Source organism: Phoca vitulina, unplaced genomic scaffold (assembly GCF_004348235.1).
Source record: "Phoca vitulina isolate PV1807 unplaced genomic scaffold, GSC_HSeal_1.0 scaffold41, whole genome shotgun sequence".
NCBI classification, from domain to species: Eukaryota; Metazoa; Chordata; class Mammalia; order Carnivora; family Phocidae; genus Phoca; species Phoca vitulina.
Window position 1 is genome coordinate 16,883,148 of NW_022589744.1, and position 26,000 is coordinate 16,909,147.

At 49.9% G+C, this 26,000-nt stretch overlaps 2 protein-coding genes across 5 annotated transcripts in view; one reads left to right on the forward strand and one right to left on the reverse strand.

Moving 5' to 3' along the window:
- Positions 1–26,000, forward strand: part of TBCD (tubulin folding cofactor D) — a 156,889-nt gene that overhangs the window by 34,906 nt on the left and 95,983 nt on the right. For 3 of the 4 annotated variants that reach the window (XM_032429794.1, XM_032429792.1, XM_032429793.1), the window contains exons 10-13: positions 3,711–3,847; positions 5,054–5,114; positions 6,053–6,127; positions 10,526–10,620. In XM_032429794.1, the coding sequence (XP_032285685.1) occupies positions 3,711–3,847; positions 5,054–5,114; positions 6,053–6,127; positions 10,526–10,620 (368 nt within the window). The remainder of the gene's footprint in view (positions 1–3,710; positions 3,848–5,053; positions 5,115–6,052; positions 6,128–10,525; positions 10,621–26,000) is intronic. The other variant, XM_032429795.1, reaches the window with a different exon arrangement.
- Positions 15,845–25,046, reverse strand: ZNF750 (zinc finger protein 750). Its single transcript, XM_032429798.1, has 2 exons — positions 18,372–25,046; positions 15,845–18,231 (listed from the first exon to the last, which is right to left on the reverse strand). The coding sequence occupies exons 1-2, from the start codon at positions 19,808–19,810 to the stop codon at positions 17,526–17,528; spliced, it is 2,145 nt and encodes a 714-aa protein (XP_032285689.1). The 5' UTR covers positions 19,811–25,046; the 3' UTR covers positions 15,845–17,525.

The following is a 26,000-nucleotide window of genomic DNA, read 5'->3' on the forward strand; positions in this document are numbered from 1 at the left end:
CTCTCTCTGACAAATAAATAAATAAAATCTTAAAAAAAAAATTAATTTTCAGTACCGTATTAGGGTTCTCCAGGGACACAGAACCGATAGGGTGAGAGGATGTGTGTGTGCACAGACACTTCTAAAGACTTGGCTCATGTGATTGTGGAGGCTGGCAAGTATCGACATCTGCAGGGTGAGTAAGAAAGCTGGAGACCCAGGGGAGCTGATGGTGGCATTTGAGTCTAAAGGCAGGAAGAATTCCTTCTTAACCCCAGGGGAGAGTTGGCTTCTTTGCTCTGTTCTGGTCTTCAACTGATTGGATGAGGCCCACCCACACTGGGGAGGGCAGTCTGGTTTATTCAGTCCACCAATTTAAATGTTCATCTCATCCAAAAACACGCAGAGGCACACACAGAATAAAGTTTGACTGAATATCTGGGTACTCTATAGCTCAGTCGAGTTGACACATAAAATCAGTCATCACAGGGACTGTAAACCTTTATGTGTGAAGGGGAGTAACTCAGCACCATAATTGCTTTGTTCAGTTTGCATTTCCATGTACATTTAATGGGAGTCTACCCTCTTGCTATTTTTTCTGTCTCTTCTGTCTTCATTTTGGGTTTTTTTTTTTTTTCATTTTATCTCCTGTTATATTGTTTTATTTTCAGTGTCATTCTTCTGTTGGCTATCTTCCCTTGACGAGGAGTAAGCCCGTCTGGCAGGCTGGTAACTTGCTGGGGCTGCTCCCTCTTCCTGAGGCCTTGTTAGGATGGTCTTGGTTCCGTTCCTTTTCCCTGGAGCATAGCCCTTGCTCCTACAGCACACTCCTCACTTCTAGTGCATGGCTGTTTGGTCTCCCTTGCTGGGCCCACATCCTGGTGACTCCCCAGCATTACATGACCTCTGGACTCAGCTCAGCTCTCAGCCTCCCAGCTGCTCTCACATGGTGCTTCTGGGTCTTACCCTGTACTCGCACATCTTGGGGGTTGTCCAAGGATCCAAGGAGATGTCTATGCACAATTACGGTTTTCCTTCTTAGCAGCTACTTTTTCTCAACGTCTGTCCCCAAATACTCGCCATCTCTGTAGTCGGGATTTTTTTTCATCTACCAGGCAAGACTGCTGCTATCTGCTTGGGCTCTCTTTTCCTGTGCTGCGGTTTAGAAAGTACCTTTGGGGAGGAGAGGTGTGAAGGTGGGGTGCTTCTGGGCACCTCCGTGCTGTGAGGAATGGTATCCCGGTCTTGTTATCTCATGTGTGCAAATGGCTGGTTTATAACTTTCGTCCAGCTTTTGTAATTAATGGCAGAAGGGTAAATCCGACGGCAGCCTAGAATCTGTCATCTTTGTAGTTTCTGATTACTGAGTGTTCGGGTGAGTACTTTTTCTATGAAGTAATCAACGTGTGTACTGATTTGAGGAGAACAGGAGCAAGGACGATAGCCATTGTGAGGCTCTGTGCTGGGCAGTTTATGATCATGAGGACAATCCTGTGGTGGCTGGTGATGCTCTCCCCATATTAGTTACCTGCTGCTCCTCCCGTTCTGACACCAGCTCTGAAGTGTGGTTTTTTTCCCCACACCAGCCAGTTCCTGGACACCAGGTGGCTGTCTCACAATTCTGACACAGTCTACCCGGAGATAGTGTCTGAGTCCTCATGATTCCTCAGATTAAGGGCTCAGTCCCACAAGACTATCTCCCCCCGCCCCATTACTCAGATGCCAGTAGCAGGTCCAGGTTGTCACCTGTGCCTTGACTGACCAATTATAAACTGGGATCCCCACATCTCCCTCTTCAGGCTCAATTAACATGCTAGAGCAACTCACAGAACTATGAGAAACATTTTGTGTACTAGATCACCAGTTTATTATAAAAGGATACAGCTCAGGAACAGCCAGATGGAAGAGAAGCCCAGGGCGAGGTATGGGGGGGAAGGGCTGTGTCCTGTCCACATGCACCGCTCTCTCTGGGTCGGGTCTCCACGTGCTAACCCCCCAGGAGCTCTCCAAACCCTCTCCTGGATTTTTATGGAGGCTCCATTACAGAGTCATGATTGATTAAATCATTGGCCATTGGTGATTCATTAAACCTCTAGCCCCTGTTCCCTCCTCGGAGGTTAGGGGGTGAGATTGAAAATTCCAACCCTCCAGTCACATGGTTGGATTCCATGGTGACCAGTCCCCATCCTTAGGTGACCCCCTGGCTTTCCAGAAGTCACTTCTTTAGCATAACTGAAGACACCTTAATCCTGAAATGGACAAGGACCCAATACATATTTCGTATTGTAAATGACAACATCACAGTTATGTAACAGAGTACCCCAAAATTTAGCAGCTTAAAATGATGCATTTTTAATGTCCTCATTTCTGTGGATTGGGAATCTGGGTGTAACTTCGCTGGGTCCTGTGGTCAGGGTCTAAGGCTTCACGAAGGTGTTGGCTAGCGCTGCTGCCATCTCAAGGCCCCACTCGTGGCCGGGGGCACCCAAGCACGCTCAGGTCAGGTCGGTAGGACTCCATTCCTTGTGGGCTGTCTTCTGGGGGCCTCCCAAAGTTCTTGCTGTGGGGCTTTCCATAGTGCAGTGCACAGTGTTGGGTGGTTTCTGTCCGAGTGAGAAGGTGGCAGGACGGAAGCCACAGTCTTCCTGAGCCTTCTTGGGAGGGACATCCCCTGGCTGCTGTGGCCTCCTACTCAGAAGGAGTCACTGGGTCTGGGCTGCACCAAGGGGAGAGGATTGCTTGAACATCAGAAGGTGGGCCGCCTGGGGCTGCCTGCCACCGCCCTTGTTTTACAGAGTTGGAAACTGGTCCAGGGAGTTAATGAGCTGTTGAGCACCACAGTTAGCAGTGCCCGGGCTGGTGTTCAGGTTCTGTGCTCTGTGTGTGAAGCTCCAGTTGTCTGCGTTTGGGAGTCAGCCTCAGGCTGCAGCCCCCAGATGCACTCTGTACCTTGACTCGGGCACCTTCTGTGCTCCAGGCGGTGTCCTGATCCAGGGCCACCCGCCAGTCTGGCCCATGCGTGCTTGCCTCGGTGCGGCACACTGGGGCCCACCTTCCAGGAGGAAAGGCCTTCGTGTACATCCTTGCATCTGTCTGTCACAAGCCTCTGGGTAGGGCCTCCTCTGACAGATGAGGAAACTGTGGCAGCCAGAGGTTCAGGAGCTGTGCAGGGTCAGCTGCCGGAGCCAGCCCGTGCCAGTGTCCTCACGGCACACGGATGATGCCTGTGGCCTCAGCTCGGTCGGGGGAGGGCTGTGGCTGCTGGGGCTTGAGAGGGAGGCTCTGGGGAAGAGTTGAAGCGTTGAAGAGTCCAGGGTGGCGAAGGGCCTGGAGGCTGTAGAGATGGGAGGCAGAGCGCCTTGTAAGTAAGGCTGACACCCACGTGACCCATGAGTGCCCTCCCTGCTGCTTCTGTCAGGCACACTCCTGCAGTCCTGCCCCGTCCCCCACCTTCTTTCTGCCTGACACTACACAGCACTCGAGGGTTTCTGAGTAGCGCAGAACCTCTCTTCTGTGGCTCAGATTGGCATTATCTTTTCTTGGCAGCCCTTGTGGACACCAGCTATACTCCATGTTCTTTCCATCCCGTCTCTGTAAAACACATGGAATTTTCACAGGAACCTTTAAGATTCTAAGGGACACCAAAGTATTGATTTCAGTCGTCAGGATAATTTCTCTCAGAGGCTCCAGCAGGCGTGGCAGCAGGTGTGAGGTAATGTCTCTGTGTGCAGGTACCAGCGTGGCTGCCGCTCGTTGGCTGCTAACCTGCAGCGCTGCGCCCAGAGTCAGAAAGAGTCGGTGGTGCACGTGGAGACTCCCGACAGCGACGGAGACTATGACATCCCCGAGGAGGTGGAGAGCGTGATAGGTGGGTAGGGTCCCTGCAGCCTCCTGGTGAGCCTGCGGTGGGCCTGCTGCCCTCTGGTCCTGGGGGCGCTGGTGAGGCTCCTCTGAGGTGCATGCCTTCCTCCCCTCTTTGTGCTGGCATCATGTGGCCTTCCGTGACCTTGCCCACCCTCACCTTTCACGGAGCTTGTGGCTGCTGGCCTTCGGTCCTGATGCCCACGACCATTTGGGCCCTGGGCCCTGTCATTCTGTTTACTGTTTGCTTCCCATGTATGAGCCCTCATATTTCTACCTCAGTATACTGCCCTCAGCCCTCCACCATGCCTTACCTGGGTGCATCCGGCCCATGGCCTCAGGCCTTCTCCTGGAGAGATGGAGTGGTGGCTTTCCTGGCCCCGTGCTGCACACACCTGCAGTGTCCCTCCCACTGCAAACCTGAAGAGCTCTGGGCCCTGCCCTACGCTTACCCGAGGGAGTGTCTCCTGCTCAGAGAGCGGGGCAGAGCCCCACTGCAGCGGCCTCACACACCCTGCCAGCCTTCAGCCACCCCTCCTCGTCCGGTTCCCCCTGCCCCCACTGTGTAGGGTCTCCCACTGTCATTTAGCTCCAGTCTCCTTGTCCATGAGGCACAGCATTGCACCTCCTCTGGTGCTTTCTCACTGTTTCTCATGTCCATTCTCCCCCCTTCACATTGTGCTTCTTCACCTACTCCCCCCCACTCCTGGGGTCCTACACTGCCCCAGTCACAGTGAACTTGACTCCTTCACAGGCTCCTGTCCTTCCTCCATGTTGGGCCTTCCCAGGCTGCCTGGGTGCCCTTGGTCAAGGTTTCCATTGACTGGGCCTTATCGAGAGGCCTCTGACATCTTCCCACTTCCTTTGGGCCCCTGTGTGGCTCTTCCTAGAGTCTGGCCTATGCCTGAGACCCCAGTAAGAGCCCCTTTTCTGCACCCTCTTGCAGACGTTGATCTCTGGGAAGTCTTCCTCACTGGTGCTTTCTGCCCTGATGGGTAGGTCTACTTTTTAGCAACAATGGCAAGAGTTGGCTTTAAATGATTATTTAAAAACAAAGAAAAGGAAATGTTTTTTCCTTAGAATTAATATTCTTCGTGTGATTTCCTTCACGGTGCTCATGAGGGACACCTTCAGTCTGGGAAGTGAAGAACTTAACCTAGAACCAGGGTGAGTGCACAGAGCTCATGGCCCTGGCCTTCTTGTGTTGTTGCAGAGCGGCTGCTGGTCGGGCTGAAGGACCAGGACACGATTGTGCGGTGGTCTGCGGCCAAAGGGTAGGTGCCCTCCGTCCCACTGGGCGAGCTGGGCCCGGGGCTGATGGCTTGTCAGTGAAACACCCCATGGTCTGCTGAGCACTTTCTGTCATTCAGCACTTCACGTGCAATTGATAGCTGCGAACAGCTTAGAGGCTTTTAGAAGGCAGAATGGTTTTTCAATATATGTTTATTGCTTTATGTTCTGATTTTAAAGATCATAACTGGGGAATGAGGCTCCTTCATTTTCTAGCCTTTCTGGCTAGAGTGGGCAGAATTATGAGCAAGCCCAATTTGCCCTTTTTTTTTTTCCAAATGTTCCTTTTCTTGCTCTTCCATGTCCTCATCAGTGCAGCCCCTACCCCCTGCCCTGCACAGGCAGGCACAGCTCCCACGTAGGGAGCAGGTGCTAACACAGCCTTATCTAATCCCAGAGCCCCTGAGAGGGGAAGTGGTGTTCGTCCTCTGTTGTGCCTGAGGGAACGGCCTGCAGAGAGGTGCCCTCATGGAGAAGGTGTTTGGCAGCAGGCAACCTCTGAACCAGAGTCCCGTGTGGTTGGAGTGGGATGTGCCGGGAGGGATGCTGATCCAGTCAGGAGGTGTCTAGTGTGGATGTGGGGCAGCCCGCCAGGTGGGGGGTGGTCCCGAGGGGTCAGGCCGAGGGTGGTGGCCTGTTGCTGGGTGCCATTGACCATCAGCGGCAGGCTGCTGCCCTGTGGGCGCCCTCCCCCCCCCGGTCTCCCTCCCCTCAGGAGATGCCTGTGTCGGTCTGTGTATGTCGCTAGGATGAGGCTCCCTAACAGGCGTTGTGTAGAGCAGAGTGTGTGTGAGGCTCACTCTGGGTCTGCCTCTCTTTCCCATTCTCTGGAGGGAGGGAAATTGCTGGGGACAGTTCCTCGTTGATTGTGCCACTCACAGCGGGCTGGCGATGCTGACGGAGCGCCGCCTCTCTTTTTCAGAATTGGTAGGATGGCTGCAAGGCTTCCCAAAGAGCTGGCGGATGACGTGGTTGGGTCTGTGTTGGATTGTTTCAGGTATGTGAGAAGATCAAAAGGAGACGTGTTTCTGGTTAAAAGCAGTGGCTGTTCTTTCTCTCTATCCTTTTACATTTTCTTTCAGCTGAGCTATTTGTCAGAGCCCCCAAAGCCTTTTTGTTTTCCTTTTGAAGTTAAATTTGAGAACTCTAGTTATTTCTGTTATATTTCTTTTATCAGCTTAAATCCCATTACATTTAAAAACCTCTTTAAGAAGAAAAAAGTGGTTTTGAACATGGACATACATCAATCTCGAAGAAACCTGGGGTCACAGGGGTGACGTCTGAGAGAACGTCTTTGGTGAGGCGTGTTCTGGATCTGCCTCATGGCCGCCAGCCACACGTGCTGTTGGCCTTACAGAGAGGCTGAATTCTACTTTCTTTCTTTTTTAATTCTACATTTTATTTAATTTTATCAGATTTAAATTCAAACAGCTGTGTGTGGTGGGGCACCTGGGTGGCTCAGTTGGTTAAGTATCTGGCTCTTGGTTTTGGCTCAGGTCATGATCTCTGTTGGGGTTGTGAGGTTGAGCCCCGAGTCAAGCTCTGTGCTGGGCTTGGAGCCTGCTTGGGACTCTCTCTCTTCCCCTGCTCCTCCCCCCACTCCCCCCCTTAAAAAAACAAAGACAAGAGTCACACGTGGTAATGGTTGTGTTGCATCTGGCTTAGCCTTTCAGAGACGTCTGGGTGGCCCTTGGCCGGCCCTTGGCCGGCCCATGGTGCGGGCGTGGGCAGGGATGTGCAAGCCATGGGTCCTTGGGGTCGGAGCCTGGGTCCTGCAGGCCAGGGGGCAGGGCAGAGACCCGGGCAGCATAGGTGTGCTCTCGGGTACGCTCTTGGGTGCACTCTCAGGTGCAAAGCATGTTTGGTATGGTTAGTCCCAGAGGCCTCTTAACTTTGCCTGTGGAAAGCTCTCTCTGGGTTTTGGAAGCAGGTGTTTCTAAGAAGGGGTGTTGTTGGTTGGCCCCCAGTTGCTTTTCTTCCTGGGCTGCCAGTGCGTGCATGTAGGGAGAGGAGCTGCCTGCACTTCTGGGTGCTCAGTCATGTACGTCAGTTGCCGAGGCTTCTCTGGGAGCACCCACAGCACGTGTGCTTCCTCTGGAGCAGGCTTTCTCTGGCACTTTGTCTCCAGCCTGCTCAGCGACAGTTGGAGGAGTTCAGGGAGCAGGATGTCAAGTGACGCTGCTTGTGTGGCCAGTGTTTCTTCAGTGGAAACATTTCACGGTTGTCTGCCAGGCTCCTGCTGTGACTCTGGAACGCCCGTGTTGGGGAAAGAAAGTGCTCCCTGTCCACGTGGCGATTCTGCTGGCTTGTTTTAGGGTATCCTCTTGGACTTCTTTTCTGGTGGCGTGGTGATGGGTGTGCTGAAGATGCTGGATCCCGCTGGTCCTGAGCACAGAGGTGTGAGTCCCTGGGCAGCGACCAGTGGCAGCTCTTGTGTGGCTGTGGTGGAGCATCCTGCTCTTTAGTCTAGCCTTAATTTGGGCCAGGTCTTAGGAGGGTGGAAAGGGCCAATGTCCTGCACCCCCAGCCTTTCCTCCCTGGTCCCTTTGCCCATGGCACGGCAGGTCAGCCTCAAGTCTTTTTTTCTGTTTCCTTCCTGAGAGCATTTCTGCATGGGCCCTCTGGTGATTTAACGCTGTCTCTTTACCTAGCCTGCCCTCGGGCTCTTCCTTGCCCAGCCTCCTTCCTTCTCCTCACCCCTGCCCTCTAGCCCCTTGCTGGCGGCGTCCCTGGTACCAGCTTTCCTGGTGGGGGCCGTTCCGGTGCTCCTGCGCCTCCCTCCCTCCTCTGGCCTCTGCACATCTGCCTGGCGGCCCGGGGTTCTTGGCCTATGTGTCTCCATCAAACTTCTAGAACATGTTTTCTACTGGCCAGACATACGGCCCTTTGTCCTGGCCTGCACCTGTGGTCTACTTCACTCATCCTTGTTAGTTTAATCTGCAGGCACTTCTCTGCGTTTGTCTTGTCATTTTAATGAACTCCTCTAATTTTTGTATTTAGGTTGTGGAGGGTGGAAACTGTTTTACTGCTCTTGCTTCCCAGGGCTGACAGCCCAAAGTGACAAGCAGGACGTTGAGGGAAAGGACCTGAGTGCAGAGGCAGCCTCTTCCTGGATGGGTATGAAGTACCTGATTGCAGAACCTGGCACAGAAAGGAGTCACCCCCAGCCCAGAATGTTCGAAGACCCTGAGAAGCAGGAGCCTGCTGGGTGGAGGGCGTGTGCGGTGGGGTGGGGGCAGCAGGACTGGCTGGTGACCTGGTACAGCTGCCGCTACGATCTTGTCCCTTCTTTTGTGTTCTTCTGGGACAGGCCTTGCTGACAGGGTCAGCAAGAACATTACTTCCATTAACTGTGAGCACACCCCACTCCCAGGACCGCCCCTTCACTCCCTGCTCTGTTTCCAGGCCAGGTTCTGTGGAATGAAGCCACACATGTCCCCAGGGGGTTTTACAGTGAGCCCCACAGGACCAGTGTGAGCAGCATGGGCATCATCCCTCAGCTGCTGCTCCCTTCCCTATGTCCCACCCCCTGGATGTGCGGCTGTCCGTCAGTACCTGTGCCCACCCTCCCCCCCCTTTAGAAAATAGTGCTGTAGCCCCTCGCTGGCCCCGGCAGCATTACCTCAGCATTACCCCAGAGATAGTGTATGCTAGACCCAGCAGTCTTGTCCATGGCAGAAGCAGAGGGCCTGTGGGAGGAGGAGAGCAAGGCCCCGTTGGCCTGGCCAGGGTCCTTGTGTTTGCCATCTGAGCTCAGCCGCACAGGGGGTCTCCAGTTAGCAGATGGACTGCAGCCCCAGGTCCCAGGTCCTGGGTGTGCTGTGGGTGCTGTGACTTCTCAGAGTCTCTGTGACGTTGAGAAACCTTTGGGGGTACCCCCTTGGCCCCAGGGAGCAACCCCCTGTCCACGTCTGCTTGTGCATGTTGGGCCTTGGAGAGAGTGAGTAGGGCAGAAGTCTGGCTGCAAGCCAGGTGCTGTGTGGGGGAGGCACTGTTTCTGAGTACCCCCTGGAGTGGGCGGAGTAGCGGCCAGCAGGGTGATGGTCTTCCTTGTTCCCCCTCAGGCCATAGGCCTGACAGAAGGTCATGCCACCTTTCCATAGCTGTTGACAAGCAGCAGTGCACACATTTAGTTTGGAAATGGACATTGGTGTAACTGGTGATGGTTTTATTGATAATTGAGTCATCATAATGCTGATCTTTTATAAGTTTCTTTAAAACGTTATCTAGTTTTATGAAAAGCATAAAGCATCTCTTTCCAGTTAAAGTTCTGAAGTACACAAAGTGCAATATTAAATTTTGATGTGGTCAAATAGCCTTTGGGACAGACATTTTAAAAAATACCTGGAACTTAAGAATTTATAATTAGAAGTAGAAATTGGCACTGGTTGATGGTGAGGTCCACGGGGCAGCACTGTGTCTGTCTCGGAGTCCGTGTCGGTCTCAGGGAGTCTGTGTCTGCAGGCCCTGGCGCACGGGTGGGACTTGCTGAGTATCTGTTGAGTGAACAGACAAGCCTACACTCTCTCCTTTCTGAATGTTCTTGTGCTTTTTGCTAGCGAGGAATGCAATTCAGTTGGTTTTCTTAAACATTTCTTTGCTATCAGATTGATAAATTTAGAATAGGAAAGAGCCCTATAACATCTCTTGCTTTTTGGTGAAATGCATTTCCATGTTTATATTGGCAGCCAAATGTAGAAACTCTCAGGACAGGCTTTATCAATCTAAGAAACACTTCTCACTAATCATGATGCCAGGGGGGCACTTGTAAACAAGAGAGCTTCCACACCACTTCAGGAAAAATTTTATTAGATATAAAATTTTACTATGACTTGATTAATTGGCATAATTGTTTATTAAAAGCCGGTGTTTCAAATAGTGCAAAACAGTTCTCTAAATGGTCTTTCATTCTAACTTTTTAATCTCTACTTTAAGCCAGGAAAGGAGGAAAGGAGGTCTCCCTGCCCCTTTCTGCTAATATAGTCTAGCCTTAATTTGATAGAATCACTGTGCTATGAGCCCCCAGGTTTTAGTGCCTTGAACGGGGTGAGTCGCTGGGTGTGTAGTCAGCCGGCACAAGCTGCTGTGGCAGGAAGCCTGTGTAGAGCCTGGGTGTCTTGCTGACACACATCTGCGGACCGCTTTCTCTGTTGGCAGCATGTGGAGCCCACCTAGGACCTGTGCTTGTCATTGGAGATCTGAAGAGAAATACTGAACACAGTGCTTACCTTCAATTAAATTGCGGTATTTTATTTATTTAGCCAGCCGACAGTTGGAAAACTCACGAGTGGGTTTTAGGGAGGCTCCTGGGCACAGGATGTGGACCTGCAGTCTGTGTACACGGCGGGAGAAGCTGGAACGAGCACTGCAGTCTCAGGCTTTGTGTGTGTCTCAGTTTTCAGGAGACGGACAATGCCTGGCATGGTGGCTGTCTGGCGTTGGCAGAACTGGGCAGAAGAGGCCTGTTGCTCCCTTCCCGACTCGAGGATGGTAAGTACTGCGCACGTGTGCTCTGCATCGTCAGGACTGTTCGTAGCGTGTTGGGTGCTTCATTTCACCCTGTGTCTCTGGCGTGGCCTGCCATGAGCGTGCACCAGGCCTCTGCCCTCACTGCCTAGCGCATTCGTGTGCAGGAGAGAGCAAACTAGACCTGTGTCTTTCAGCCTTCCTTCTTGTATTGACGTTTCTGATTTTCTGACTGCCTCTTCTCCCTGCTGTGAAATTTTAATACCACAGGTATACTTTGTGTTTGGATTTGGAGAGCCACGAACCATTGTAATGTCTGAGATTTTCTTGTCCCTTAGGACTGGTTTTCACCCCTGTGGGGGTGCTGTTGCCTGTTAAGAAGTTGTGCACTGCTGCTGTATTTATCACGTGGAGTGACATCACGGCTCACACCAGCAAGGGGTGGAGGCGGAGGGCTGGAGGAAGCTTGGTAGCGGCCTGAGCAGGGGGACAGGGGCACAGTGCAGTAGATGTAGAGGGACCACTGGGCTCCAAGCCTGCATGTCCCAGCTGTTGGACCTAGACACGTGGAGGTGGAGCATGGGGCTGTGGCCATGTGAAGCCCTGTCTGACTGGTGGGGATCAGCTCTGGGTGTGGCTGGTGGTGCCTCTGTGGACAGAAGGGAAGGACACCTGTGAAGGATGGAGAAGGCCCCTTCCTGGGCTGTGTCACCACACATGCTCTGCACCGTGGGAGTTGACTTCTGTCCAGAATAAAGACATCTTTGCAGAGATGGGTAGGGCCCCGCATTTTCCTCTGTAGCACCTGAGCTGTGGGGTGTCAGAAGTAATGGCTTTGTACTTGGCATTGTGAAGCGTGAGGAGGGCTCCTAGACCTTCAAGATTCTATTTAATCTTTCGGTTTATTTTTGTGGCAGCTTTACTGAGATAAAATTTATATACCATGAAGTTCACCCATTTAGAGTGTACAGTTCAGTGGTTTATGGTATATTTACAGAGCTATGCAACCATTATCATAATCTAATTTCAGAACATTTTTATTGTCCCACAAAGAAACCCTGTGCTCAGGGGCAGTGACTCCCCATTTCTCCTGAACACACCCAGCCCCAGACAACTAATGATCAGCTTTCTGTCCCTCTAAATTTGCCTTTGCTGGTCATTTCTTATAAATGGCATCTATGGTAGTGGTCTTGGGCCTGACTTCTTTCACTTAGCATGATGTTTTCAAGGTTCATCCATATTATAGCATGCAACAGTAGTACTTTGTTCCTTTTTATGGCTGAATAATATTCCATTGTATGGATACACCACACCATTTATCTGTTCATCAGTTGATGGACATTTGGATTTTTCACCTTTTGGCTATTATGAATAAACTGCTACAAACATTTGGGTTTTTTTTTTAATGTCTTTATTTTTATTTATTTATTTTTTTAAAGATTTTATTTATTTATTTGACAGAGAGAGACACAGTGAGAGAAGGAACACAAGCAGGGGGAGCGGGAGAGGGAGAAGCAGGCTTCCCTGCGGAGCAGGGAGCCTGATGCGGGGCTCGATCCCAAGACCCTGGGATCATGACCTGAGCCGAAGGCAGATGCCCAACGACTGAGCCATCCAGGCGCACCTGCTACAAACATTTGTGTGCAAGCTTTTGTGTGGACATGTGATTCTAGTTCTCTTGGGTCTCTATTGCTGGGTCATGTGGTAACTCTAACTTTTTGAGGAGCTGCCAAATTGTTTTCCAAAATGGTAGTAACATTTACATTTCCACCAGCAGCGTGTGTGAGGGTTCCAGTCTCTCCACATCCTCCCCAATGCTTGTTTTTCTCTTAGTGGGTGTGAAGTGGTATCTCATTGTGTCTCTAATTTGCATTTCCATGACTGACTAATCATGTTGAGCATCTTTTCATGTTCTTGTTGGCCATTTGGAGATCTTTGCTGGAGAAACGTCTGTTCAAATCCTTTGCTCATTTAAAAAATTGGCCTCATTTAAAAAATTGGCCTGTCTTGTTGTTGTTGCTGTGAGTTCTTTATGATTCTGGATTTAAGTCTCTCACCAGGTACAGGATCTGCAGTATTTTCCCCCATTCCATGGTTGTTGTTTCACTTTCTGGTTGGTGTCATTTGCACCGAAGTCCTGCATTTTGATTAAACCCAGCTCAGCAGTCTTCTTTGAGTGTGTCACAGACAAGGTGAAATCCCTGCCTGGGTGGTTCCAACTCCAGTTTAACTTGAAGGACATAGAGCCTTTTCTCTGCTTTTTGTGCCTGAGACTGACTGATATGCATGTGCCCGTCATAACTTATGATGTTGAGGTTCCCATCGGTCACTAGCTGCTGGTGTGAGAAAATGTGGGTGTTGGTGTCATGAGTGAGAAGTGTCAAGCTGTTGCTTAAAATCTAGAAGATGTAACGTGTGGCCTTGACTGGCTGGCTGCCTGCCTCCAGACTGGTGGTATCTTCCATGTGCGCTGAACCCTCTTGCAGGCCCTTGCTGTGCCCGGCAGGGTCTCAGGGAGCTGTGTTGTCTCCTGCCTGGGAAGGACGGTGCCAGGCCTGGGGAACAGTGATTTTGTCTTGGCGCAGGCTCTGGAGGTGACTGGGGCTAATGTTTGTTTCTTTATCTTCTTTTCTTGCTCCTCAGACTGGATAATGCCAATTGCCCTGTCTTCAAGTTCACTGATTCTTTCTTCCACTTGCTCAAATCTGCTGTTGTACAGCTCGCTTAAAGTTTTCATGTCTGTTACTGTGTTTTTCAGTTTCAGAAGTTCTATATGGTCTCTTTGTAGTTTCTTTTTTTTATTGACATTCCGTGTTTGTTCGGATATTGTTTTCTTGGTTTCCTTTAGCTCTTTGAGCATGTCTTAGAGAGTTGATTTAAGTCTTTGATTTTAGTACAATGTCTGGGCTTCCTCTGGGACAATTCCTCTGCTTTTCTTTTTTTCCTTTGAAATATATGTGTACTTTCCTCTTTCTTTGTATGCTTTGTAGTTTTTTGTTGGAAACTGACATTTTGAATACTATAATGTGGTAACTCTGGAAATCAGGTTTTCACCCGCCCCCAGGGGTTTGCTCTTGTTGCTTATTGAAGGTGATCGTTGTCCATTTAGTGACTTCTTCCAGTTTGTTTGCAACGCCTGTATTCCTTGTTGTGTCTGGTCACTCAAGTCTTGGTTCCATTACATCTGCAGACAGCCAGTGACCTAACAGATTTCCTTAAGTGCTGAAATTTTGAAGGTTCTTTCTTCACTAAGCACTCTCCTGGTTTCTGTAAGTTTTTGATGAGATTTCAGAGTTCTGAATAAGTTGAGTCTGTCAGTTTTGCTGGCTTAATAGTTATTTTGGTGGAGGGACCGATCTGTGGAGTTCCCTACTTTGCCATATTCTGTGACATCATCCAAAAACGAGCATTTGACTAGTGTTGCAGCATTAGTCTGGGTCCTCTGAGCAGAAACAGATGCTGAGACAGGATTAAATGTGCAGAGATTTTATTAGAGAAGTGCCGATGAGAGAAAACAGGAAGGCTGGCAGAGTCACTTTCTGGCCCCGGGTGCTGTGGGGTGGGGGTGGGGCTGGGGTCCTCGAGCCAAAGTCAGCCACAGAGGCGGTCCTGTGTCCCCCGTGGGGCCCGGAGTCTACCTGCGTTGGTGGATGGGGCCTGGCTGTGACTGCAGCTCAGTGGTTGCAGAGGGCCGACCTCTCCTGACCTTGTCACTCCCCACAGGCCTGTGTACCTGTTCCCAAGGGAGCAGCTGGGCCCTGGGAGGGGTTGCTTTCTCCAGGGTTCCTGACACAGTGCTGGCACCTTCCTGTTCTGAGGACCACATGCCTCACCGATTTTAACCTTTGGACACTCCAGTCTGTAAGAAAAGTGAATCAGGGATGCCCGGATGGCTCAGTCGGAAGAATGTGCAACTCTCGATCTCGGGGTTGTGAGTTTGAGCCTCACATTGGGTATAGGGATTGCTTAAAAATAAATAAAAAATTAAAAAAAAAAAAAAGAAAGTGAAGTGAATACCATGAGACCTCTTTGACTTAGTATGTGAAGTAGTTGTTTTGCCCTTCTGAATTAAAGTGCTGTTCTCCTTGATGAATATGTGTGTGCTTCATTTCACACCCACACATGCCCTCTTTCCCCATGGAGTGTGGCGTTGTGGTGAAGGTTAGAGCTGGTGGTGGGGGCAGACTGCCAGGGGCTGCTGGGAAGGCTCTTCAGAAGGGTTGTTGTCAGCATTTTGTTTTCCTCTTCAGTACGAATTCAAGGACCCCTTTAGCTTTATTGAGATACAGTTCACCTAACATGCAGTTTACCTATATAAGATATGTGATTTAATGGTTTTGGTATATTATTTTTAAAGAACATTATAGAACGTAAGTAACATAAACATTTGCCTTGCTGACAGTTTTTAAGTGTACAATTCAGTGGTATCAACCACATTTACAGTTTGTACAACCATTATCACTGTTTCTGAAAACTTTTCATCATCCCGAACAGAAACCGTGTCCCCATTAAGCTCCCCTCTCCCCTCCCCTGCAGTACCTGATAACCACGCCTCTGTCGGCCTCTGTGAATTTGCCTGTTGTAGGTGCCTCGCACAGGTGGATCTGTACAAGGTTTGTCCTTTTGTGTCTGGCTTATTTCACTGAGCAAGAGGTCTTCAGGGTTAATTCATGCCATAGCACATGTCAGAACTTTATTCCTTTGTATGGCTAATATTCCATCGTGTGGATATTCCACATTTTATCTGTCTGTTCATCTGTCAGTGGATGCTTGTGTTGCTTTCATCTTTTGACTTGTGAATAATGTTGCTCTGAATATTGGTGTACACATATCCGTTTGAGTTTTTGTTTTTACTTCTTTGGTGTGTATACTTAGGAGTGGAATTGCTGGGTCATAGGGAGATAATTCTATATTTAACTTTTTGAGGGTTTATTACTTTTTATATGTAAAGGTTAAAAACTAAGAGCTCATAAGCTGGGTCACAAGTAAATACAGAAAGGTAGTATAGTTAAAAAATCAGCAAGACTGTTTTTTTGTTACAAAGATCTAGGACTCCATGTACTTTATAAATTATAATTATTATTATTTAGAGAGACAGGAGAGAGAGCGTGGGGTGGGGGAGGGGCAGAGGGAGAGGGAGAGAGAGAATCTCAAGCAGACTCCCCGCTGAGTGTGGAGCTGACACGGGGCTCAGTCTCATGACCCTGAGATCATGACCTGAGCCAAAATCAAGAGTCTGATGCTTAACCAACTGAGCCACCCAGGCGCCTTCTATTGTGCTTTTAGAGACAGATCTGAAGGGCCTGCCGGGGTCTGCGTGGCTGTCTGTGATGGTGAGCTCTGGGGGATTCAGTGAGGAGGGGCAGTCGTGGTGCTGCAGGCACCCACAGCTGCACAGCGGGACTCTGCAAGTGGTAAGGGCCTCTCCTTCCCCGAGAGCTCCGAGCTGTGCGTCTCCTCTCATGATGCACTGTTGCAGGGGGGCTGGACCGTCGTGAACTGTCCCTGCTTCCTCTTCTTACCACTTAGGATGATGCAGCTATAAAACAGTGGTCTCAGAATCTTTGGGCCCTTGACACGGAAGGTCTGTGTTGTTGTGTGTAAAGCACGAGGCGAGAGCTTGTCTGTAGGGTGCCCTCTGATGTATGGTTTTGCTTCTGCAGGATGGTTGACTTGCCGGAAAGCAGGGGTATCCTATTTTTGTTCTTTGTCAAAACATTTTGGTGTACGCAAATGAAAGAGCCCTGGCATGCTAGTGAAGGAAGTGCGCGTGTTCCTCGGGTTTGTGTTGTAACCCTAGATGTTTTGGGTTAACGGCGTGTGGTTGTCTGAAGGCACGGCTCAGCACTGCACGGCTGTGCCCACTGGCCCTTTGTCACCTCAGGTGACATGTCGGAGGACAGGGGCCCTCTGGAGAGGTGGGAGGAAGGGGTCCTGTGGAAACGTCCACCGCTCTCGTGTCCCGGGCCTTCACGGTATGGGTTGTTGATGGCACGTCTGTGGGCCATCAGGAGGCAGTTGTAGGAACTGAGACCTGGGGAGCCCCAGGTGGGTGCATGTGCCGGACTCGGTGGCCGCGTCGTGGCACCGCATACACAGGTGTGCTCACTCACACACGCACGGGCAGGTGCTCTCTTTCTGTTTCACTGCTGCCTCACCTTACTCCCTTTCTCATCGCCTTTGTTTGCTGTGGCAGACTAAAGCATCACACGGAGTTCATGTATTCTTAAAGTCACCTATGAGTTTATTGGAAAATTAGCGATATGTACATCATTTTAGAAAGTGGAAAGTGCGGCTGAATGAGTCAGGAAGTTCACCGTAGCGTCATGAGGAAGTGGAGACACTAGCTACAGCTGCACCAGCAATGTGTTTTCCCTACTGGAGATAAATCATAAATAGCCTCTTGATGTTGTGTGTTATTCACTCGTAACAAATCACATCGTTTTTACATAGGGCACTTTAATGACAGTGCTGGAAATGTTTTCTCCTGGCACTTTTTTCAGTAATTGTTATTTACTTGAAAACACACAGTAGATTTGATAGCAAAACAGTTAAAGCAGTTTGTTTTAGTGCTAAGGTATTTATAAGAAAAGTATTTTTAAAAGCTTTCCTATAAGATGGCATACACCTAAAAGCTGTCTTTTAGTCTATGTATTCAGTGTGACATTTTACAAAAACAAAAGGCAGTGTTTAACTGCTCAGTTTTAAGAGTATGAGTCATTTAAATATTTTTACAACCAAAAGTAGAAGCATCTTTGAATATTCATGTTTAATATTTACAGAAACTGAACTGAAATTGCAGCTTCTTTTTCTTTCTTTTTTTTTTTTTTTGAGAAGAAAAAGAAACTACATCGAGAAAGCAAAGGCGCCAGTGAAGATTTGCTGAACCTACTTTGGAAGGTGTGTCTGCAACCTGCGAGAGCCGGGCACTAGGACACCCGAGTTCTTTTCCGAAGAGTGAACACTCTGGCTGTGTCGCTCTGCTTTGTCTTCTTAGTTCCTTGCTGGGACTTCCCTGCATCCCTTGGACTTGTCCTCTTTTGCCCTCTGGGTCTGAGGTCACACTGAGCCTCCTGGCTTTCCGTGGCACTGAGAGTGGGTGCATCTTGTTGGCAGGTGGATTCCGGGGCCATGGGCTCCCCATCGCCCACCCGGACGTTCCCAGGGCTGTAGGCTGCCAGTTGGCAGAGGGCCACGGCCGCCGTCTGCTTCTGCTCATCGCTGCTGTCCACCACTCTCGTGTCCCGGGCCTTCACGGTATGGGTTGTTGATGGCACGTCACCAGTGTCAAGGCCATTTTGGTTTGTCTGAGTGTGGTCTGGCCCATCTTCGGAACTTTCCGTCTCAGTGTTCTGAGCTGTGGTGGCAGGTCCTGCCTCTTGCAGTGGGTTGTGGAAGGAGGGTCTCGGAGTCAGGGCATTGCAGGGGTCTTTCACCGAGAGATTAAGAGGCATGTCCTGCAGCTCTGCAAAGTCCTTGTACACAGGGCTGTGCGTGGCTGGTTTAACCTCAGGTTTCTTGGAGAGGTTCAGCGGAGCTGTCCTGGAGCCGTCCTCTGGGCTGGAAGGGGTGGCCTCTGTGCCATGAGAGGCACTTCCTGTCTCAGCTGGAGCATCTCCGTTCATGGCGTCAAGACTGGAAGAGGGAAAGAGAGGCCTTAGTAGGAACCTTGCTTAGAAAAGCTACTGTCTAAGGCATTTTGAGCATGTATGAGCTTGGCTAATTGAGCACAACCAGACACATGCTTTGGAGATTTTGAAAATGAAATTTCTTACCTTTTTGGAGACTCGTCTCTGTTTTCCAGAGCTTGGGAATGTGGGCACTCGGTGCTTTTCTTGACAGGCTTGAAGGCTGTCAGGCTGTGTTCGGGCTGATGGAGCCTTCCCAGGGAGCTGGAGGCTGGCTTGTCTGAGAGGCCGCACAGCCCGGCACATGGCTGACTTGTCTGTGTGAAGTTGGTGGGACTCGGCCTTCCTGGGGAGCCTGTGGCTGCGCTGCCTGCTCGAGGGCTCATTTTGGTTCCCTCTGTGTCCCTCTGCTCATCTTTGGAGGAATCTTTAGCATCGGGAGTTGGGCTCTCCTTCTCAAACTCGGTGTGTTTTTTGTGGGTGCTGGAAGGACTTGACTTGGAGGGACTCAAGGCCGGGTAGAGCAGGGCAGCTTCTTCCAGTAGGTGGGAGCTTTGATCTCTGGAAATACCCGAGACGGGTGGGAGTCTGAGACTGTAGGAGGAGAACGCAGACTCTGGTCTGTAAAACCCATAAGGGATTGGCAGGTTGGAATGGTACTGCTGAAAGAACCTGTAATGGTCATATGCCGAGGGGGGGTTCAGGTGCTTCGGGACTGGCCCCGGGGGAGGCAGCAAGTGCCTCTGGTCTTGGGCCCCATAGACGGACAGCAGGGGGGCATCACACTCGGGTGAGTTCCCAGAAAGCAGGTAGGGTGAGTAGATAGTGGCCAGTCCATGCTCTGTGTAAAAGTGCGGCGAGTACTCTGGGATCGCAGGGTGCACATAAGGGGAAATAGCACTAAACCCCTTTGTAGAAGGGATTTTGTGTGGGAACTCAGGCGGGAGGAAAGGCGAGCCAGCTTTCCATGGGTAGCTGGGAGCATGGAATGCAGACTTGGTGTGGAAGGAGGGGGCTTTGGCCGTGGGGTTGGGCAGTGCCAGCCCTTCGGGAGCCTCAGCGTGTTCTGGCCCTTTCAGTCTGTGCTCTCCCACCGGGACAAATGCCGAGGGCCGCACAATGCCTTCCAGAATGGGCTGGGTGGCCCTGCTGGCTTCTGAAGCTGGACTCAGGGGTGCTGCTTCCTCGTGGAGAGCAGGCTTCTGTCCTGGGCACCTGTGGGGCCCACGTGCCTGCAGTTCCAGGTTTTCCTTTGCGTCGTCCTTGGCAAGGCTTTGCTGGAGCTTGGCATCAAAGTGTGGGAGCCCGTTTGCGACAGGCTTGGCGGAGGTGGGCTTTGCTGCGGCATCTGGCTGATTGGTTTGCTTAGGGTCCAGAGAGTTGGATTTGGGGCACTTAGGGACGCGGTCCTGCTCTGACACTAAAGTGATGGAGTTTTTGCAGAGACCGTACTTCATGTGGTTGAAAAGGTGTGACTTTTCATTGCAAGTGAAAGGACACTGGAAACACTTATACTTAAAGGGCTTTCCTGGAGGCCTTGGGATGTAATGCGGCTTTTTTGGTTTTCGCTCTTTGAGAAGACTCATGTTCTTTCTTGTGGTGTAGGCGCTGGTGTTCTCGCTGGTCCAATCCCTGCTGGCTCCTGTCTAATTATGATCTGGCGGTTGCTGCTTCTCCTTTGCTTCCTTTCCAGGTGCTCCTATTTGCAGACAGCTCCACGTGTTGTGGGTCTGACAGGGGAAGTCTTGCTCATTGGGGCTTGTGCTGCAACAGAGGAGCAGAGCCTTAGGGTCAGGACACTAGCCTGTTGGGTGGAGAAGGAGTAAGCCCGGCGTCATAACAGATCACCTGCAGGTACGGAGGGGTCACCATCCTCGTCAGTGCGAGGATGAGATGAACACCAGCTGCTCCCTACTTGTAACCTGGCCGCCAGCCCCCACGATGTTCCTGTTTCCTCAAGTCTGACCTGAAAGCGTTGTCCTGGGGCCAAGAAGAGTAGGGTATGCTAGTGTCAGCTCCGAGAACACCTGCAGTTCTTTGAGTTTTGGGAATCTTTGCCCTGTGACCTGAGGCCTCTGATGCCGGGAAGGTTGTAGACTGAGGCCAAGTGACTGTTGGGACCCCCTCCCCCCATCCATGTCCATGGAGTCTGTGGTGCTGGTCTGACTGCGCTGACCATGACTACGGGAGCCTGGTCTGTGTGTGACACTCACATTGCTTACTTAGAGCCGGGAAAGTCTGAGTGTGACACGGAGTCAGTGCTCCTTGACTGTCCTGTCCTGTTTAATCAGGTTGTGTTCTACCTGTTGGTAGTTAGAAAAGAATATTTAAATATGCAGTCCCACCTTACTGCTTCCAAAATCAAATGAAAAGTCAGCTTTATCTGTAAGTAGCATTTATGCTGTCTCAAATACAAATATATAAGTGCTGTGTTTATGTTGACTCAGATGGTTTTGAGATGCTATCAAGGTGAGTTTCTGAGCCCTGTGAGGGACCGAACATTCTCCTTCGCTGCCGTGTTTCCACTGCCCACCTCATGAGCACTGTGGAATAAGTTCTTGCGCTCACCCCATGCCTGCCCGGCCAGCAAACACAGATGCGTGTGGACAGCTGAGAGCATGTCTGGCCCAGGGCATCTGCCTGCCTTTCCTGACCTTACCTCCAAATGGTGGTGCCTGTTTGAGAGATGGTTGGATCGTGGTAGGACACTATCCTAGCCTTACCCTTTAGGAAGTGGGCCGGGGGCCGTCCTTGGCAATGTCCTGGGCTGCAGGTGTCTCTGGCCTTCTATACCTTCCCCCAGGGCCCTCCTCTCCCTGATCCCTGCCCACTCCCAGGCTTAACCAGAGGTCTCAGCCTGGTTTCCTTCAGAGGCTGCTCTGCACACCCCTGGGGCACTCTCTCTGCCTCATAACCCGAAACTGAGAACAAAGACATGAGGCCTGGGAGGATCTCGCATGGCCCGGCGGCGTGGCTGGGTGCCCCGGACCAGCCCATGGAGTGACTGTGTCTAGGAGCAAGCGTGTGGGTGGGGAGGCTGGAGGGCAACGGGAGGCGTCAGGGCCCGCTCTTTCACTCAAGAGCTTCAGCTTCTAAATGTTTTCAAACAGCTTAAAAATAAAGTTAAAAGGAAATGATTTAACAAAACTGTTTTCAGATGTAGTTTTGCTTTAAGGACTGGGCAAATGAGGTCAGTCCTGAGCCTCGTGGGATTTCATGGATAAAGCATCACCTTCTAGACCTTGGGTGGTTAGAACGTTCATCTGGAAAACAGCCTTTTAAAAATAGAGAAATACATATGGGAAATTGAAGAGACTTGTTTTCACAAAATAAAAGTTAAGTTTCTCTGAAATGCCTTTCCTTGCCATCCCACACACTGCGATGAGATCATCGGTGGGGGCAGGAGGGGTGGAAGCAGGTGGAGTTTGGGATTTCACTTGGATACCTTACATTTCTGAGAAAGCTCTCTGATTTTATTCTCAGCAAACTGGTTTCTCTACTCATTTATTCATATTCCTTAAAGACACAAAAAAAGCACTCCCCCCGCCCCCACTGACAAACTGCTCTATTATCATCCATTGTTTCCAAAGATGGATATTTACAAGAAGGGGTTTCTGCCCATGTCTGTGGCCCTTCTGTTGTGAGGAGTTTCTGCAGAGCAGTAGTGGTGAGGCCTGTATTTTGGGTGAGAAACGAGACTTTTGGCTGCCCTATGACCGTGACTGGAGGGGGGTGTGTCGCAGAGCCCTGGGCAGTGGGGGGGGGGGGATGGCGCGGTTCACTGGTTCACCCTGCCCCTGACCTCCTCTCCCACCCACTGCGTGGCTGCAGGGGCTGCAAGGCAGCGTCAGAACCCAGCATGTTCAACATGTAAGCATAGCTTTGCGTCTTTCTAAACTTCCCCTCTTATTAAAGGGAAAAATGTGAAATAACTCTTTATGAGTTCAGCCCATACCTTGGGGGGTAGGTATGCTCTGGGCTATAAAAGCACAATTTCCTTGCCGCCCGTCGGGAAGCGATTCCAGCCAACCCGGGCCAGCTAGATAAGTCAGCGGGCGTGTGCTGGCACGTCTCACCACACTCCCTGGTTCTGAAGGCGTGAGAACCTCTGCAAGTCAGGTTCCCATGATTGTATAGGATATGTTATGGCAAAGATCCGAAAAGTGATTTCATCACTAGCTGGAAGCATCATGATCAAAATGATGACAGTTGCAAAACTTTATCAAGTGTGAACCCAGAGTCTAGCGATACCGAGACTGGACACAGATAGACCACCACCAGCATCCCAAACCCCGGAGCTCAGATGAATGAAAAATTCCCTCAGGATTTAGGAGAATGATTCAGATGGGTTAAATAATGATGTGTTAGTTTTAGAAGCAGTTTTGTTTAGCGCTGCTGATACTTTTAGGCAAACACATAAATAAACCTATGTTAAATTTATCAAGCATTTATAGGAGGCAAGTTATATTTAAGTTATCTTAGTGTCACCTAGAAGAATAATTTGGGTAATAATTGGTTTTATGTTAATATATACTTTTTTCAATCAAGTGATGTTGTGTGTAAAGTTCTGGTCTGAATTTTTGTTCTTTGTTCAGTTAGCATACAAGGACAGTAAATAGGTTCTCCGGGGATCACGCCGGTGCCCTAGGAGGTGAGAGTATTCCAGGGCTGACCTGTGGGAAGGGAAGCCTGCGCTGGGCTCACAGGGGCAGTAGTGTTAGTAACTATGGGTAAACTGACCTCTCAGGGTTGCACAATTCACTAATTAAAACAAGGGAGCACAGCTGCTTCAGATGCCGATGGAGACGGGCGTATTCACTTGGTCATAAAAAGGCAGTAATGTCAGAGACATAAGTGGGATAAAATTGAGGCTATGGTAAGCTTTCGAAGGGAACAGCCTACATAGCATGATGTCAGTCTGCGAGTTCTCCTGTGAGGGTTACCAGGGTGAAGGAACTCGACCTGACTGCCCGGGACCTTATCAGTCTCGCCCTCTTTAGGGACACGGTTTGTGACAGTCTCTGCCAGGCCAGTTTGTATCCGCTGGGCTTGGTGCTTGCTGGCAGCTGCTGGTGTTAAATATTCCCCAAAAAGGGTATTGTTGCCAAAACAACACAATCGAGAACTTTAACTGTTTGTAGTAGGTTTGGATTTGCATTGAGAGGTGAGGTTTTTCTAAAGGTGCTGAGAGGTGTTTCACATAGCCTTTTCCTGGAGACGGTATGTGTCTTTCTTAGTTAATCTGTATCTGGAGAGCTGCTAATAATGCAGGACCCCTTTGATTTGGCTTTTGCTCGAGAACTGCAGTGTTAGCACGTTTTAAAGTTCAGATGTTAGCTTGGTCGTCCAAGGAGGTTTGTGTGTCACAATGTTGTTTACTCTTGATCAGCAGGAAGTGCTGGGAGCTGCTCCTCACGCACCTTCCCTCCCTCCCCGTCAGGGTCAGAGTGGCTGTCACTGAAATGCGGGGTCGCGTCTGTCCTCTGCCTGCCTCTGTGACATCCTTCTTGGAGTCCTGTCAGGCTAAGCGGCCCGTGTACACAGCGTCCACACCGAAGGGGAGAGACCTTGGGGGTGGTGACTTAAAGCCACACACAGGGCCCTGTGTGAACTTCCAGAGGTTTTCCTATTTTATTTAAAGATGCCCCTTTTGTGACATCAAGCATTTTAAACATCTGCTTGTATTGAACTGATGTACTTTTTTGCCTTAGAAAGTGCCGGGAGCCGGCCCTGGCTGCCGCATTTCTCCTCCTGCGGGGCTCCTGCTCACAGGCCCGCCGGGCGTCTGGGCATAAGTGCCCACACAGCACTGTGAGCAACCTGTGGTTTCGGTTGGCCACAGGGTTTTGTTTGCTTGTTTTTGAAGTTCTAAATTGCCAATGCACTATCTTTCGATAGGTTCCTAAGTGTGGACAATTAATGTCGTTGCCAGTTGTTAAGATAAGAATAATAGTGGCTGGCATGGGGTTTAAAAAGTTTCTAAGGAATTTGAAATCCAAAAAACAGACAAGAGAAAAAGATTTTTTTTGTAACTTTGATAGGACACAATAGAGGTAATTATAGCTTAGCTTTATAGGACACTGCTGTGACGGGCTGGCTAAGTATGCTTGTCATGTGTGTTACCCTATGAACTGAACTAATGCTGTAATGGTCCCTTCGGTGCTGTCCGGCTGTCTGGCAGGGAGCCTCGTCAGGTAGAGCGTTTTGAAGGGCATGCTATAATTACAATATTGTGATGTGGCGTTATTGCATAACCCAAGGACACGCCATTGTCGCCTACCCACTGGGGTGTCGCAAGAACGAGATTTGTGAGTTTTACTCCAATTGAGCTTTTCCAGTGATTAACCGCCACTCCCTCCCAGACTCTTGGTTCTTTCAAATGAAGGATAAACTTCAGGACAACCATGACCTAGGGAGAAAGACAGTTTTCTAGAAGGGAGTTTAGAAGAAGGGAGCTGGAAAAACAACCAGGGCTCTTTCTAGTTTCAGCCAGAGATCCCAAGTTACAGACATACGCTCTCACTAGTAAATGTATGCAGCTTCAACGTTTGACAGCCTGTTCACCAGAGCCAGCCCCCCTCGGCATACCTGCCTCGTTTATCCCGAACAATACCAGTTTGAGACATTGGGAGGACTTTGTTAATGCAGAATAAAGATAATAAATGTAGACAGAATTTGCTTAAATAAAATCTGACTTTGGTCAGACTTGGCCATTTGGTCAATAATTGTTGTCGTAACAGGTTTATGAGAAACTTTGTAAGGGGAAAAAAACCCTTTTTGTATATTTAGGGATCCTCTTTGGTTTTCTTCCTTTTGTTTTGGTAAGCACATGTCAAGACAGTACTTATTTTAGGGGCGCCTGGGTGGCTCCGTCAGTGAAGCGTCTGCCTTCGGCTCAGGTCATGATCTCAGGGACCTGGGATTGAGCCCCGCATTGGGCTCCCTGCTCAGCGGGGAGCCTGCTTCTCCCTCTCCCTCTACAGCTCCCCCTGCTTGTGCTCTTTCTCTCTTTCTCTGTCAAATAAATAAAACCTTAAAAAAAAAAGACAGTACTTATTTTAAATTTCAGGAAGTTTTAAAATTAGCCTGTAAATTCAGCAATTGTCTAAACACATATGTATATATGTTTACATGTGTTTGTATATACATGATTTTTTAATGTTGAAATTTACTGTAGTTTTAAGGTAAGGAACAGATAAGCACATACGTTTGAGTTTTAGTTTAAATTTTATGTAGAAATGAGGACTTAATTTCCAAATAAACTTGTTCGTACTCTTAGAATAAAGTGTAAGCCTTATTGAAAGTTTTGTAATAATGGTCTCCTTTCCAGCGATGCACCTGCTGGTCCTGAGTAATCCTCAGAGAGTAGAGCAAGGCAGAGCAGACACCTGGCAGGTGGTTCACTGAACCATATAGTTAGTTCAAGATACATCTGAGAGCAGTTTTGAAAGAAAACTTGAATTTGAGAAGAAATGGGTACTTACCAGAGACGGGCAGTGCTGGGAGCGGTTAGGTCGGGAGCCGGTGGCTGGCGGTGCCCAAGAGCAGGACCTGTTCTCACGCTCGCTCGCTGGCTGAAACTGGAGCCGGCTGTTCCAGTGGGAGGGGTTTAAGTGTAGGAGTTGAGCCCTCGGGGCGTAGAGATGCACCTGATATTCCTCCTGCCCGCAGCTACGATTCATGTGTTTGCACCCACCGAGCTGCTGAGGAGCAGCGTCACCAACGGGTTGGCAAGCCAAGCACCACTCCTGTGCCTCGTGGAAGCTCCCTGCTTTG

Bases quoted from the DNA above. Each gene is read 5' to 3' on its own strand.
- ZNF750 (XM_032429798.1), bottom strand. From the start codon at position 19,810: ATGAGTCTTCTCAAAGAGCGAAAACCAAAAAAGCCGCATTACATCCCA. The intron at 18,232-18,371 runs GTAAGAAATTTC...TCCCTCTTCCAG, and splicing joins AGAGACGAGTCTCCAAAAAG to TCTTGACGCCATGAACGGAG.